Raw genomic sequence first — 13,752 nt, 5'->3', positions numbered from 1 at the left:
AAAAGGACTCCAGTCCCAAGAAGTGAGCAGATCTGCTAACACAGCTGAAAATAGAAGGTTGAGAGATGATTTACCCCCTCGAATACCAACAGCTCTGGTGTTGTAATTTTCTCATGCCCAAATTGTTACCACAGTCCAGATATAGGTAGGAGAATATTTTTTATCCAAGGGAATCTGAGTGAGAAGGGCAGTTTCTCTTTTCTCTGGTGACTTGTCCTACAAGGTAGAGCATGGCTGCTCCTTGAGACGCGAGTGTACTCTCCTTACTTTACACACCTTTCCCAATCAGTGGCTAAGGTGCTTCCCGGAACTGTCTCTCTTCCTGTGTGTGAATCATCTGTTGGCTCTAGCAGGGACTCTCTTCCCTTTGCTTCCTATCCTACCTTGTGATCTGGGAAACTTTCCTCCCCGGATCCAGCCTAAGTACACAGAAGTGCACAGCTCACTGCAGTTCCCGTCTCTCCATTTGTGGCCACCAGGTCCACACTGTCCTCACCACTTCAGATGACAGCAGCCTCCACGTTGTCCTCTCTGCCCCTTTCCTGCCCCCTTATCTTCTCCACAGCGAAAACAAGGCAGACTTTAAAAACATGAGCCCATGTCACACCCGGATGAAAACTCACCTGTGACTTTCTTGCAGTGAAATGTGAGCCGCTATGCTGTTCACACCCCCATCTAGCCTGCGAACCCCATTGCCCACCTCAGGTTCTTCCTGAAGCTTCTTGGGGTGATCCTTTCACACCGCAGGACCTTTGAACCTGCTTTCCTTTCAGATAGCTCCTTTGGGGTATTGAGGTGATCTCAGTACATTTCCTGAGTGATGTCTTATCAGCTATTCTATAATCATTTCCTCTTCATCTTGCTTTGATTTTTATAATGCCTTTTATCAGAAAAATCAAAGTTTAATCACTATTTTCCCGCTGTGTTCACCCATTAAAATGTTAGTTTTTTTTGAGGGAAAGGTTTGAATATCTCAGCCACCAAAGTATTTATGTGAAAAAAATTTAAGAACGCGGGGTTATAATATGCGAAGGATATTTTTTTCATGATTTGCCTTTTCTTCTGCATCTCCTAGATTGTGTATTTCATTAGTGGATATTACATCAATATATTAACAATCCTTTATTCACGGAAATTTTATCCCAAGATTGAATGTTTATTTATGAGTTGGGGATCCAGACACATATCCTGTTTCCAGGAATGCATGCTTGGAGAGGCATGTGGATAAAGTGATGGTGTCCATATGACCAGCATCCCCCTGTGTGTACGTAGCATACTGCATTTACTTAAATGATTACAGTTACTTCTAGCCTTACTTACCATGAACATAATCTATGCCCAGTGATTGGTTGGGTCACAGTGTTGCTTCCCTTTTATGAAATTACAGTTTGTGGTTAGTTGGGCAATGGCCCTACGTGCATTTGGTTGCTTGAAGCTGACTAGTTTTTGTTTCCTGGAATTATTTTGACAAGACTTGTCCTCACGTCTTGGACGTCTTTATGAAATGAGTTGCTTGCTTGTTCTGCACCCGTTCCTGAGCAGTCTTTCATTACAGAGTTCTTGCTCTTCACATGTATACCAAACAGAGTTGTTGTCTTGTTTTAAGTAGTTGATACTTTCAGTTTCTTTGGACATGAACTGTGTTCTGCTTTGGTCTATTTCTTGTCTATAGTCTTCCCTCTATGGTGTAGTTGCCATGGTCAGTGAAGAAACCATGGCTAAGGTAATGAGTTAGTGATGTGAGTTATGACCACTTAACTTCTGTAGGAGGGGGTGTCTTCATCCCCATTGAAGTCAAAGAGAACGCCACAGATATCACCAAGGTCTGCTTGTAGCCCATGAACCAGATGTGAGAGCCATTCAAAAAGGCCTGCTGAGGCCTGTTCACTGGGGAACCCAGTGTTGCCTCGTGCAGGCACCGGTGGGAAGCAGGCTCTGCAGGAAACATCCGGTGATCTTAGTTACTTTGTCTTCTGGAAGGTGCCTACGCTCTTTTGGTGTTTGTCTTTTGGGAGTGATTCCTGCTCCATGGCCTCTGTTGGTCTTGAATTTGTAATCCCTCAGCCTCCAGAGTGCTGAGATTATAGCATATGCAACTGTGGCTGCTGTCTTAATCGAGTAGTTTTTAATTTTTTAAATTTTGTGCGTGCATGGTATGTATATGATTGTGTGTGTGTGTGTGTGTGTGTGTGTGTGTGTGACTATATTTAAGTATGGAAGTGCAGACATATATATGTCCCATATTCTAGAGGTCAAAGGACGACAACCTCAGAAACCAGTCCTCGCCTTCCGCTCACAGGACAGTGTGTTTGCTGTGTTGTGTAGCCCAGGCTAGCTGCCCAGTGACCTTCTGTGTCTCAGCCCTCCATCCTGGCACAGGAGCACTGGGGATATGGATGCCTGCGGCTGTGCGCACTGGGCATGCATGGGTTCTAAGCATTTGAATTTAGGGTCTCAAGCTTGTGTAGCAAACATTTTACCCACTGAGCCATCTCTTTAACCTTAACCTAGAAAACTTAAAGCTCTCTCTTTAAAATTGTATATTCTGTACCTAAAATTAATTATTGTGTGTTTTTAAAATGTTCTTATCAGATTTTACCATCAAGTCAAATAAATTTAGTTTTGGAATGCTCAAGTCACTTGCTCAAGTTTGTGGGGAGGTTTCGGTGTCAGATCTCAGGAGACTCTGATTCATATAATACTATGCGTTTAGATGATGTCACATTGCATGACTGTGTAACTTGTGTGTCTCTATGAGTGTCCTTGTTTATGAAGCATCTGTGGAATGCTAGAGAGTCTGGATGTCGCTCTTGTCAGTGAGTAAAACGGAGATGTTTGCATCTGCAGAGTGAACCTTTAGAGACAAAAGGGGAAGGGGAAGAAGTGAGTTCAAAGGAAAGATTGAGTTGAACAACAGCAATAGCAAAAGCATGCCGTGTGCTGGAGAGGGACTGCCCATACAAGGGGTACCTGAGGACCAGGTCGGTATGCTAAGGAGTTCATGACTGCAATGATACCTGAACTCATCACTGAACTCACTGTGAGACTTACAATGTCTGGCAATGTTCTGAGTGGGGAAAGCCATAGAGCGGGCTGTTCAGATGGCAGCTCCCTTGAGGTGTTAGAGGTGAGGAGAGGCCAGTCCCAGCTTAGATAGCCCTTTACCCCAGTTAGAACAAGGGTTGGGGCCGAGGTTCACAGGGGCAGTGCAGAGGCAGAGGGGGAGTGGTTGTAGATGTGTCAGAGATAGCTAAGCTGGTGGATGTGTGCAAGAGAGAGCAGGTACAGTGATAGACCACGGAGTGTGCATTCCATCAAAAGGCCAGGTAAGAGGAAGGTGGGAAGAGGCAGGGCTGACGCCAAGTAGGGACATGGAGTCAGTATGCTCCAGCGGAGGTGGATGCACAGCATGGCTGTAAGCGAGGTGTCTGGCACGGCCCTGGAGCTGTGCAGGAGGCACAGATGTGACATACTCTTGGAGTAAGCGCTCTCAGGAGCAGTGGAAGGATCAGCCACATGTGTGTTGAAATCAGCAGGAATTAAGACAGGAGTCTGGGCAAGCAAGATAAGAGTGAGCCAAGTGCTATGGCTATCCAAAGAGGCAAGTGCAACCCAGAAACCAGAATATGTCAAAGCGCCCTGGATGGAGGAGATGGTTTTCAAACTTCCTGCTCGCAGGTTCTTTCTGGTACCCCACCCGCCCCTGAGACCTCATTTTAGAATTTGCCCCTTCCCTTGTTCCCCCAGTGGCTGTCACTTTAACCTTTTTAGTGCTTTTTATTTGGCTGGGTCTAATAGTTCCCTTGTGACCTTCCTTTTCTTGTTTTAGGATCTTTTGTGTAGTCAAAGCGCTTCTTCAACATTCTGTGGGGTGACTTTGATTTTCCAGGCAGCAGATCGAACTGTGGAAAAGAAAGTAACCTTTTCCCCTCCCTGCTCAAGAACTTCTTTCTAGTTTGTATCTATGTCCCAGGTGCTTAAGTCCCTCCTTCTTTGCCTCTCGGGATAGAGGATTGTCATAAGTCTTGATCACTCTGTCATATTAGGGTTCCAAGATACTTGACAGCTCTTTGCAAGCTTCCCCCTCCCTTTAGAGAGTACGTAGCCATCCATTTAAGTTCAGAGCTCCTCTACCCACCTGCCTTGGCAGCCTGCCTAGGACTTTACTGCCCAGCTAGAGCCAGCGAGTCTGGATCTCCCTCCTCCTTCCTCCTCCTCTTTCAGGTTGAAACTTGTGCTGCATATCTACCTTGAACATGTGGGCTAAAGAAAATATGGACAGTGGTTTCAGAGTGACTTTGTGTGTGTGTGTGTGTGTGTGTGTGTGTGTGTGTGTGTGAGAGAGAGAGAGAGAGAGAGAGAGAGAGAGAAGACAGACAGACAGATGGACAGAGAGACAGATGGGCAGACAGAGACAGAGAGACAGAGAGAGGAAGAAGGAGGAAGAGGAGAAGGAGGAGGAGGAGGAGAAGACAGGAAAGGAGAGGGAAGCTAGAGATATGATCTCATGAGCAATCAGGTACCAGGAACTCTAGGCTACTGCAAGGTGTAGGACATCCCTATAGCCCAGTCCAGTTCTGCTAATTTCTTTTGAAGTCCCACTCTGCAGAGGCCAGGACCTCTCAGAAGAACTCAGCAGTCCACCAGAGAGCAGAGCAGCCCAGCAGTGCATGTGTTAAAAGGGGGACGCAGAGCAGCCTTGCTAAGAGGTGCAGCCTGTCATGTTCCGCACACCTGGAAATCCGGCTGAAGAGAACACTGCTCTGTGTATTATCATTAAGAATAGAAGTACCCTCTGTTTATCTAGTGTAGCAGTAAACTGCCCATATTTTGCTACTTTGGTGACTTACACCGATAAGAAACCTAGACATGTTCTAGACCTAATTGCTTTACAGACAAAGGGTAATCTGTCTGGGCAGCAGAGTGCTAGCAGCAAGGCACTGGGCCGTCTCTCTCCACTCCCCCAGAAAATGGCCTCCACAGTTTGCTCAGGGCTTGAACTGTCCCAAAAGATAAACTCCTTTCTGCTGAAGTCACAAGACAGGACAAGAGATAAAAACACTTCGCAGAGAGGCCGCTGTTTTCCACAGTTCATTTCATGTTCTCCAGAAGACTTTCCTACTTGAAACCAGAGTACAGTTTTATTAATATTAATAGGCCAAGTTCACTTGACTTTTTCCCTTAAAACTGTTTCTTTTGCCTTGATGACTTATGCATTTCAATGCTGTACAGGACTTTAAGTGAGCATTCCCTCTTCTCCACACCTTGTGCTCCACACTGAGCCTGGTTTCGGCTCCCAAACTTACTAATGCTTGTTATGCACCTTTCTAGAAGATCCAGGCCACTTCCAGATTTCTGGTACATTTCTTTCTCTCTAATATTCTAAACTACTCTGTAACACAGCAAGGAACTGATAGGTGAGGGCACATTCAAGTCTTTAAACATTCAACCTTTGTCTCCTGTTTCAATCTTGTCTCTAGGACACAGCTGCAGGCAGAGTCCACGCCGCTGGCAGGCACTGGCTGACTCTCTTCAAATTAGATGCAACTCTTGTGATAGCTTCATCATCACCCCCAACTCAGGCAGTGCAGTGTAGACTGTTGTCTTAGTTAAGGTAAGCATTGCAGTGACAAAACACCATGACCAAAAGCAGCTCTTAAATCTCCTAGATCAGTCTATTGGGGAAAGCCAAGGTAGAAACTCAAACCAGGCAGGAACCCGGGAGCTGGAGCTGATCCAGAGGCCATGGAGGGATGCTGCTTACTGGCTTTCTCCTCATGACTTGCTCAGCCTGATTTCATAGAGAGCACAGGACCAACCAGCACATTAAATACTGTTTTAAAAATTGCATCATGTGATTGCCTACAGCCTGAACTTGTGAAGGCATTTTCTCAGTCAAGAGTCCCTCTTCCCAAGTCCCTTTGCCTTGTGTCAAGTGACATAAGACTAGTGAGGGCATTGTCCCACTGATTTCCCCTCAAGCATGAGTCACAGCAGTTAAGAAGGATATTCTGACTGCTCACTCGGAAGAGACAGTGGCAAACTGCTGGCTTCTGTTTGCCCATTCGATGGCTCACACTGTCTCCAGTGCAAGCCGCTTCCCTGTGAGTTATTGACAACTGGGAATTAGGTGGTTTCTGTATGAGAAACTGCCAAGCAGCTGTGGCTGGGGCTAAGCAGCAGGAAGTGGAATCGAATTTCCAAGCCAGGCTGACTCAGGTGCCCTTGCCGGTGCCCCTTCCTGGCAGGCATGACTCCTTCGTCCTCTGGGAGGAGAAGCCTCTCACAAGGAGCATCAGCATCTCACAAGGGCCTCACCGCTCATTTTATCCCTAACACATTGCAACTCTGTTATTGTAGATTCGGTGACAGAAACGTTTTCAGGTAAAAGACGGTGGTGAATTCTTCCTTTGGCTGTTTGGGGAAGCTATTTGAAGGTGCTTTCTGTGGGTTAGGGCGGGTTCTGTGCTCCCCAACAGCCCTCCTAGGACAAACATTTGCAAGAATTCCACAGTCCCTAAGCTGCGTCTCTACTTGGGCCCCATCCAATATACCTGCAGTTGAATGATTAAAAAGCACATACACTTACTTATGCCCCAGTCCACTAGAGGGCAGCACACACTTACTTAGCGGGGAAAGACTGCAAAAACTAACTTTTTGATGGAACGGAAAGCACTTTGGGGTTGATGTGTTGGAAATAGTGTTCTATTTCTGTTAATAAATTAGTATATTTCATAAATACACATCCCTCAAAGTGAGTAATGATGCAGACAGTACAAGAGGGCCAGTGATAGCAAAGGCAGCATATGTATCCATTCTCATAGACGTCTTGACATATACTTTCCTCCGCGTAGTCAGTTAGAAATTTATACAATTCCTTATGTAATTTGAAAAGTATATGTTAATATTTATGCATCATATTTTTCTTTAATTGAATTTATTCGAATTGAAATAGAATATGATTGTCCCGTCAGCTCAGAACACCCCTAGACTATAAACTGAAATGGAACCCACCAGGGATGGGGACGATTACTAAAGAGTAACTGTAATATAGCTTCTAAATTAAAGTCAGGAATTTGAATAACCTGCTCAAGCCTGATTTCTCAAGCACTAGTAACACACACCTTCTGAAAATTGTAGGAACCCAGCTCGGTGATCAGGCAGCATTTGTAGAAAATTTACAACATTGTTAAGTGTTTATACCAAGCAGACATAGCTACATCGGAGTTCTTAGTACTTCGGGGTCGAGTGGGCTCTTGAATTCAGAGTTGAATAATATATATTTATTAATTCACAGCAAGGATAAGTCAGCTTTTTCATTAAAGCCTCAAATAGCAAATATTTTAGACTTTGCAGGCAATGCCAGCGTTCCTGCAAATTTCTCACCTTGTGGCTTGTGTTTAGTTTTTATATTTAATATCCATCTTGGCTTGGGAAACAGTAGAAAACCAGATCCTGGCCTCATCAGGCCATTGAGGACCTTGGTACAGAAGGTGGGGATGGTGATGTGTAAAGGGATGTCTCTAGAAGTTAGGTTCACAGCACCTAGGGGACAAAAGCAGGCCAGTTTCATCTGCACGGAGGGGACCTGGCCAGCCGCAGACTTGCAGTGCTGGCTACACACAGCCTCCGCCTAGCACCTTTGCATTTCTTCTTGAGAAGTTAGTTAGATATATTTGATTTTTGTCTCTGTTGGTCACACTGAAAGAATAACTGTTTGGAAAGCCAGGAAATCACACTTTTAACTCTAGCACCTTTACTAGATAGAGTTTCTGGGACTTCAGTTGCTCTCTGTGGCTGTCAACATCCTTGTAAATTGGGGTTGACTCAATTATGTATATTGTATGTGTGAGAGAGAGAGAGACAGACAGAGACAGAGAGAGACAGCAGAGAGGGAGGGAGAGAGGGAGGGAGGGAGGGAGGGAGGGAGGGAGGGAGAGAGAGAGAGAGAGAGAGAGAGAGAGAGAGAGAGAGAGAGAGAGAGAGAAAATGGACTTGGTAATTTCAGATTTATGTTTCTATAACCCTTTATGGAGTTCTCAATGATTTAGTTGATATTCATGCACACACCTGCTCGAGTCAAAGAACACTGCAGGATTGCTGTTCATGTCCAAAACCTCCTACTGTGTCTGACCCACAGAAGATGGCCAGTAATTACTGAACAGGTCAATTAATTACAACTGAGCACTTAGCTACTTGAAACTCACCTCCTGCTTTGGCTTTATGTTTTAGAAATGCATGCAGTTATATAAGTGTTTTATCTCTCTAGGGCTTTTTAAAAAAGTTTTGCTATAAAGAGATCTGTTGAGCGTCAGCAGTATGGTAAATCCTGTAAGCACAAAAATGGATACAGAATAGTTCTTGCCCATGAAGAGCTTACTTTCTACTTGTGGTGTCTAGTGAGTGGGTAATCTGGTCATTTAACTCTGCTTCTAAGTATGGGATTAGAAATCTGATTCTCTAAATTGACAGCTCACAGCCAGACAAGGCCAGGAGTTTAGCAAATCGTAAATGAGAGATGGCCAGAGGGGGTTTCAGTGTCTCCTGACCAGGTGGGTAGCCAATGGACAGGGCGTGGTCATCAACCTGGTTGGGCCAGGGGACATGCATAGTGTGTTCTGCCCCCCCCCCCCCACTGTTGTTGATAGCCTCCAGAAGTAACCAGTCTTAACAGGTTCCCCAGCCTTTGTGCACTTTTCTGCCATAGTCCTGTAAAACCTCCAGATGAGGAGGTTCAAAGACCTCGTCCTCCCTGAAGCCTCTGTCACTTTCTCCTTAATTTCTTACTTGTCTGCGTTCTCTTTCATAAAGTGAGTTTCCATTGCGCGTGCTCCCAGGAGTGTCTGTATCTTCAATCTACATCAGAATAAGACAAGGATCACTCTTTGAGCACCTGTGTCTGTGTCTGGACACCTAGGCCCTTGGTCACACTGGGCTGCAAAAGGTCTAATCACGTGAAACCCCTGCAGCACTGCCAGGTTTACAAGTCCAGACCGGTTGCCTTGTAGATTATACCACTGTCTAGATTGGTCCAGTTTCTTCCACATGATTTTAAACTCAGGTGAAACATTTTGGAAGTAAACTACATAAGGACTGTCGGGGCTTTTCATCACACGGTGCCATATGGCTTCCAATTTCACCTTGTCCCATGTTGGCGCTGACTTTGACTTTTTATCAATGGAAAGGATCTCTCTTAAACATTGTCTCCCAGGGATGTCTTGACATTTTAGCATACTTTAATTAAACGTCTTTGTATCAGTTGTTACACAGATGACTGAACATAATCTTTCTAATTCCGATATCCATTTCTCATTTAAAACTGTATTATGCGCTTTATATTAGAACAAAATATGCAATTTCCGAAGCTATTTATTATTTGATAATTTTTATGCCAGTAGACTCAAGTAAATTGTATATGTATTACTGACAGCACAGTCCTTGTGGCATAGGAGAGAGACGGCCATTTTGGGTCGTGAGCACAGTTTCACAGTCAATGTTCCCCTCAGTTTGCTCTTGGAGAATCAGCCTCAATGTCAATTAGACATTAATAAACCATTGACTTGTTCTTTCTTTTTTCCAGTTATTATTATCTATCACTACGGTTTTGTTTTTCTTTCTTTTACTCATTTAGTCACCTAATTGCTTCTAGTGTAACATTTTATGTGGCTATAACTTTTGTAACAATTATTCATTAATTTCCTATCATGATAGCCGTGGAAATACAAAAGACTCTGAATCAACTTGGAACACCTCAAGATTCGCCGGAATTGAGGCAACAGCTGTAAGTATTTTTTTTCCTAAGACAGAGAAAAGAGCGCCTATCCTATGCTGCCTTTGTAGTGGCTTTTTTATTGGAAAGGATGATGGAAATTTAATGAGGTTTCTCTGGTACCAGTGCCAAGCTTTATGTAACTTGGCTAATCTAGTGTAGACAGGTATGTGTTTTCTTCTTTAAGGGTCTGGCTTACTCTATCAAGACAAAACTATTTATTTATTTATTTTACATTCCTATTAGTTTTAAAATGGGTTTTTGGTGGCTTTTGAAAATTTGGACCTAGAGCTTCATATATCTATCATAACATAACATATATAGTCATATATCATATATATACACATATATGATATATTTCTTGCTTTTTAAATTGGTTTTGATCTAGTTAATCCAGTTCAATCATGTTCAGTCTTATGAAATATCCCCCCTCAAACAAAACAAAACAAAAAAAGAAAATGTCCTTCAGAAAGCAAGTGCCAGCTTCTTAGCGTCTGTGCAAACTGAAGCAGTGCACCCTGGCGCTCCCGCCTGTCACTTCGTGGTGGCTCCCGCCTGTCACTTCGTGGTGGCTCACACCTGTCAGTCACTCCAGCTCCTCAGACGCTGAGGCAGGGCGGTGGCTGAGGGGTAGAGTAAGTCCCAGACCAGCCTGTGCTACACAGCAAGACTTTGTCTCAAAATTTCTAGGCTCGCACGCACACTCACACACACACACACACACACACACACACACACACACACACTCACGCATACACACACTAAACATTAGGAAATTCATTAGAACAAAAGTAGAAAAAGATATGAAAAGCTTTACAGAAACTCATGATTTTTAGAAGTGCCATTTGAAGTATTTGTAGTTATCTGTAGTTTATATTTTATTTTTCTATAATAAAATAGATGCTGAGTATAAATCATAGTTACTACACTGTCACTCATTGAAATGAAATTCAATGCAAGTGCATAATGGACAGCAGCATTGTTTTGGTAGAGTTAGCACTGGAAGTCCTGAATTCGCAGACATGATCACGCAGGTTCCCTTTTGAGAACTTTGAGACTTAGGGAAGCCTGCATAAGCAAGGGCATGTCCGCGTAGAGCTGTATATGACCTGGTTATTATTTTCCTCACTGTATCGATGTCAGCATCTGAGCACCTTGTTGCTGTGAGCCCCACTGTCTGTCCATGTGTGCAGTAAGAGGTGTACAGAGGCGCCCAGTGTCATTTCTAAGCATTCCTCTAATTCAAGAGTACATTGTTGAGTACTATTAAGGTTTTTAATTGAAATTTGTGCATTTTTCTCTATCTCTAGGGAAACACAGGTATAAGTTACCCCTTTCGTTGATTCAGATCTGTTGATAGGAAGTCCTGTTAGGTTTCCCACTTCGCGTCCAACCACTGGTCAGTTTGTACTGCCGGCCTTTCTTCCACCTTTGTAAGTGTGTAGAACGGAAATGTTCACATAAAGAAATACGACTGTCAGACATACCTCAGACCTGAGGACTGGACACAGACAAATAGTTTTTTCTTCTCAGATGTCCTCTCCGGGTAGACACAGACAAGAGCAATGCACACTTTCGGTCACTTAGATATAAAGGACCAGCAGCGGGCACTGCCCTGACCACCGCCCTTCTCACCAGAGTCATCCACACGCATAGCCGGTGACTTTATTATAGGGAACACCAATTCGTATTTATTTCTCTAGGCCTGGGTACTCTGGGTAAATGAAGACCTTCCTATGTCATATTTCTTAGTATCTACCAAAACCCAAACCAAGAACCTAAAGAGTTGGTTTGGCCGAAGAAATTGACAGCCAGTTCAGAAAGCCATGAGTACTTTTAGAGTTTGTAGTTTGAATACTTGGGCGAAACTAGCTTCTCTACAGCCATTTACCAGGGTTGATACAGTGGTGTAGAGCTTGTCTTTGGCTATTCTCATCTTTGCTTTCTGTTTTTGCTTTGTTATCATTATTATTATTTTCCCTTTTTGCTTTAGGCAGCAGAAGCAGCAGTATACTAACCAGCTTGCGAAAGAAACAGATAAGTACATTAAAGAGTTTGGCTCTCTGCCCACCACCCCGGGTGAACAGGTACGCGGCTCCAGATGTGAGTTCTGATGTACTTAGGTGAGAGAGAAATTAGGCATATGATCGGATCTTTGAGCTGGGTTGCTACAAAGGAAGTTAGGCAGCCAAAAATAATTGTATTTGAGATTAGTTACCAGAACTCAAAACTATATTTAGCTGTTCAGGTAGTATCATGTGCTTCCATAAAGCAGAAATTATTTCCATGTAGTGTCCCTGACCCGTAATTAAGTGTATGCTGAGAAAATGCTTCCTGTGTAATTGCTTCCTGACTTTGCAGGATCACCCCCTTCCTCACTCTCCTACTCCTTAACCCCCTCCCCACCTCCACCCCCACCCAAGCATGCACACACTCGAGGTGTGCCGGGGGGGGGGGGGGGGCACAGTTATCTCCTTGCTTACTTACTACAAGTTATAAGGTATAGGTTTTATTTTCCTAAAAAAAGGGATTTCTTAAAATCAACCTTAACACCACAATCGACTGCTATTAGCAGCAGCTAGGAAAACCTAAGGTAGACATCCTGCAGGGTCGGCCTTCTGCCTTAAGATCAAAATGCAAGGGCTGGAACCCACTGGACATGTGCATGAGAGGCCATTGGAGAGTTTCTGTGACTGGAGAGTGGGTGACAGTTTTCAGGATCAAATTTTTAGGCAAATGGTTTGATCTGGAAAATATCATCCTAAGTGAGGTAACCCAGTCACAAAAGAATACACATGGAATGCAATCTCTGATAAGTGGATATTAATTAGCCCAGAAGCCCTGAATACCCAAGGCACAAATCGCATAACAAATGACTCCCATGAAGAAGTATGGAGAGGGTCCTGATCCTGGAAACGATTAATCTAATATTGGAGGGGAATATAAAGACAGAGAAAAAGGAGGGAGGTGATTGGAGAATGGATGGAGAGAAGAAGGTTTATGGGACATATGGGGAGGGGGGATCTGGGAAAGGAGAAATCATTTGGAATGTAAACAAAGAATATAGAAAATAAAAATATTTTAAAAAAAGGAGCCAAACGGCGAGGCAAGCAAGCGCTGTCGGTCCCAGCAAGCTGCTCAGTTTGATTGCCTGTGTGTTCCTCTCTCGTCCACCTAGCGTCAAAGGAAGATACAGAAAGACCGACTGGTGGCAGAATTCACCACATCGCTCACAAACTTTCAGAAGGCCCAGAGGCAGGCTGCTGAGAGAGAGAAAGAGTTCGTCGCCCGAGTGAGAGCCAGTTCCAGAGTATCGGTAGGTGCTTGAGGGACGACTGAGAGCACGGCTTTCGTTTCACCCCGATGTGTAACGTTGTAGAGGTCTGCGGCACTCCTGAGTCTGTGACTGCTTTAAAGGCTCTCTCCTCGGGGTTTAAGAAGTCTAATGTGCATTGGTGTTGTTACCCCTCATGGAGCAATAGCAGAGCACAGACGACATAAAATCAGAAAACCCTGGATGAGAGCAGTGAGTGGACGGACGCCCTGATGTGGACTTGAGTTAGCCAGTTTTAAGTCTCTCGGGAGTAGCTACTAGTTGATGTTTCATTCTTCAGTGCTCAGGTCTCACAATGACATTAAATGTGAGCTAAACGATAATTATTATTTGGCCCTTGTAAATAGTGAATCAGTGAATTCCCTCCTTGTTGGCTTAAGATATTATTTTGACATTGCATATGCAGTTGACCTTGAAAATTAGAACAAGAACTTAGCTTTCCCTGCTCCCATTGCACATGCATGTATACACGCATATGTATGCACACACATACCCATATATGTGCAACACATGCACACACTCATACATATACTCATATACACACACCCACATATATGTACACACATATACACACACCCATACATATGTTCACATGCACATATATACACCCAAATGTATGCTCATGCACATGTGTATCCACACATATGCA

At 43.9% G+C, this 13,752-nt stretch overlaps 1 protein-coding gene across 1 annotated transcript in view; it reads left to right on the top strand.

Annotated features, from left to right (window-relative positions):
• The window catches only part of Stx7 (syntaxin 7), a 38,831-nt gene that overhangs the window by 16,126 nt on the left and 8,953 nt on the right, over nt 1-13,752 (top strand). The window contains exons 3-5 of the mRNA XM_052169329.1: nt 9,712-9,781; nt 11,763-11,856; nt 12,948-13,085. Of these exons, the coding sequence (XP_052025289.1) occupies nt 9,712-9,781; nt 11,763-11,856; nt 12,948-13,085 (302 nt within the window). The remainder of the gene's footprint in view (nt 1-9,711; nt 9,782-11,762; nt 11,857-12,947; nt 13,086-13,752) is intronic.

The sequence above is a fragment of the Apodemus sylvaticus genome, chromosome 23, assembly GCF_947179515.1.
Source record: "Apodemus sylvaticus chromosome 23, mApoSyl1.1, whole genome shotgun sequence".
NCBI classification, from domain to species: domain Eukaryota; kingdom Metazoa; phylum Chordata; class Mammalia; order Rodentia; family Muridae; genus Apodemus; species Apodemus sylvaticus.
The sequence above is the reverse complement of the archived record's forward strand: the minus strand, read 5'-3'. Positions and strand labels throughout refer to the sequence as shown.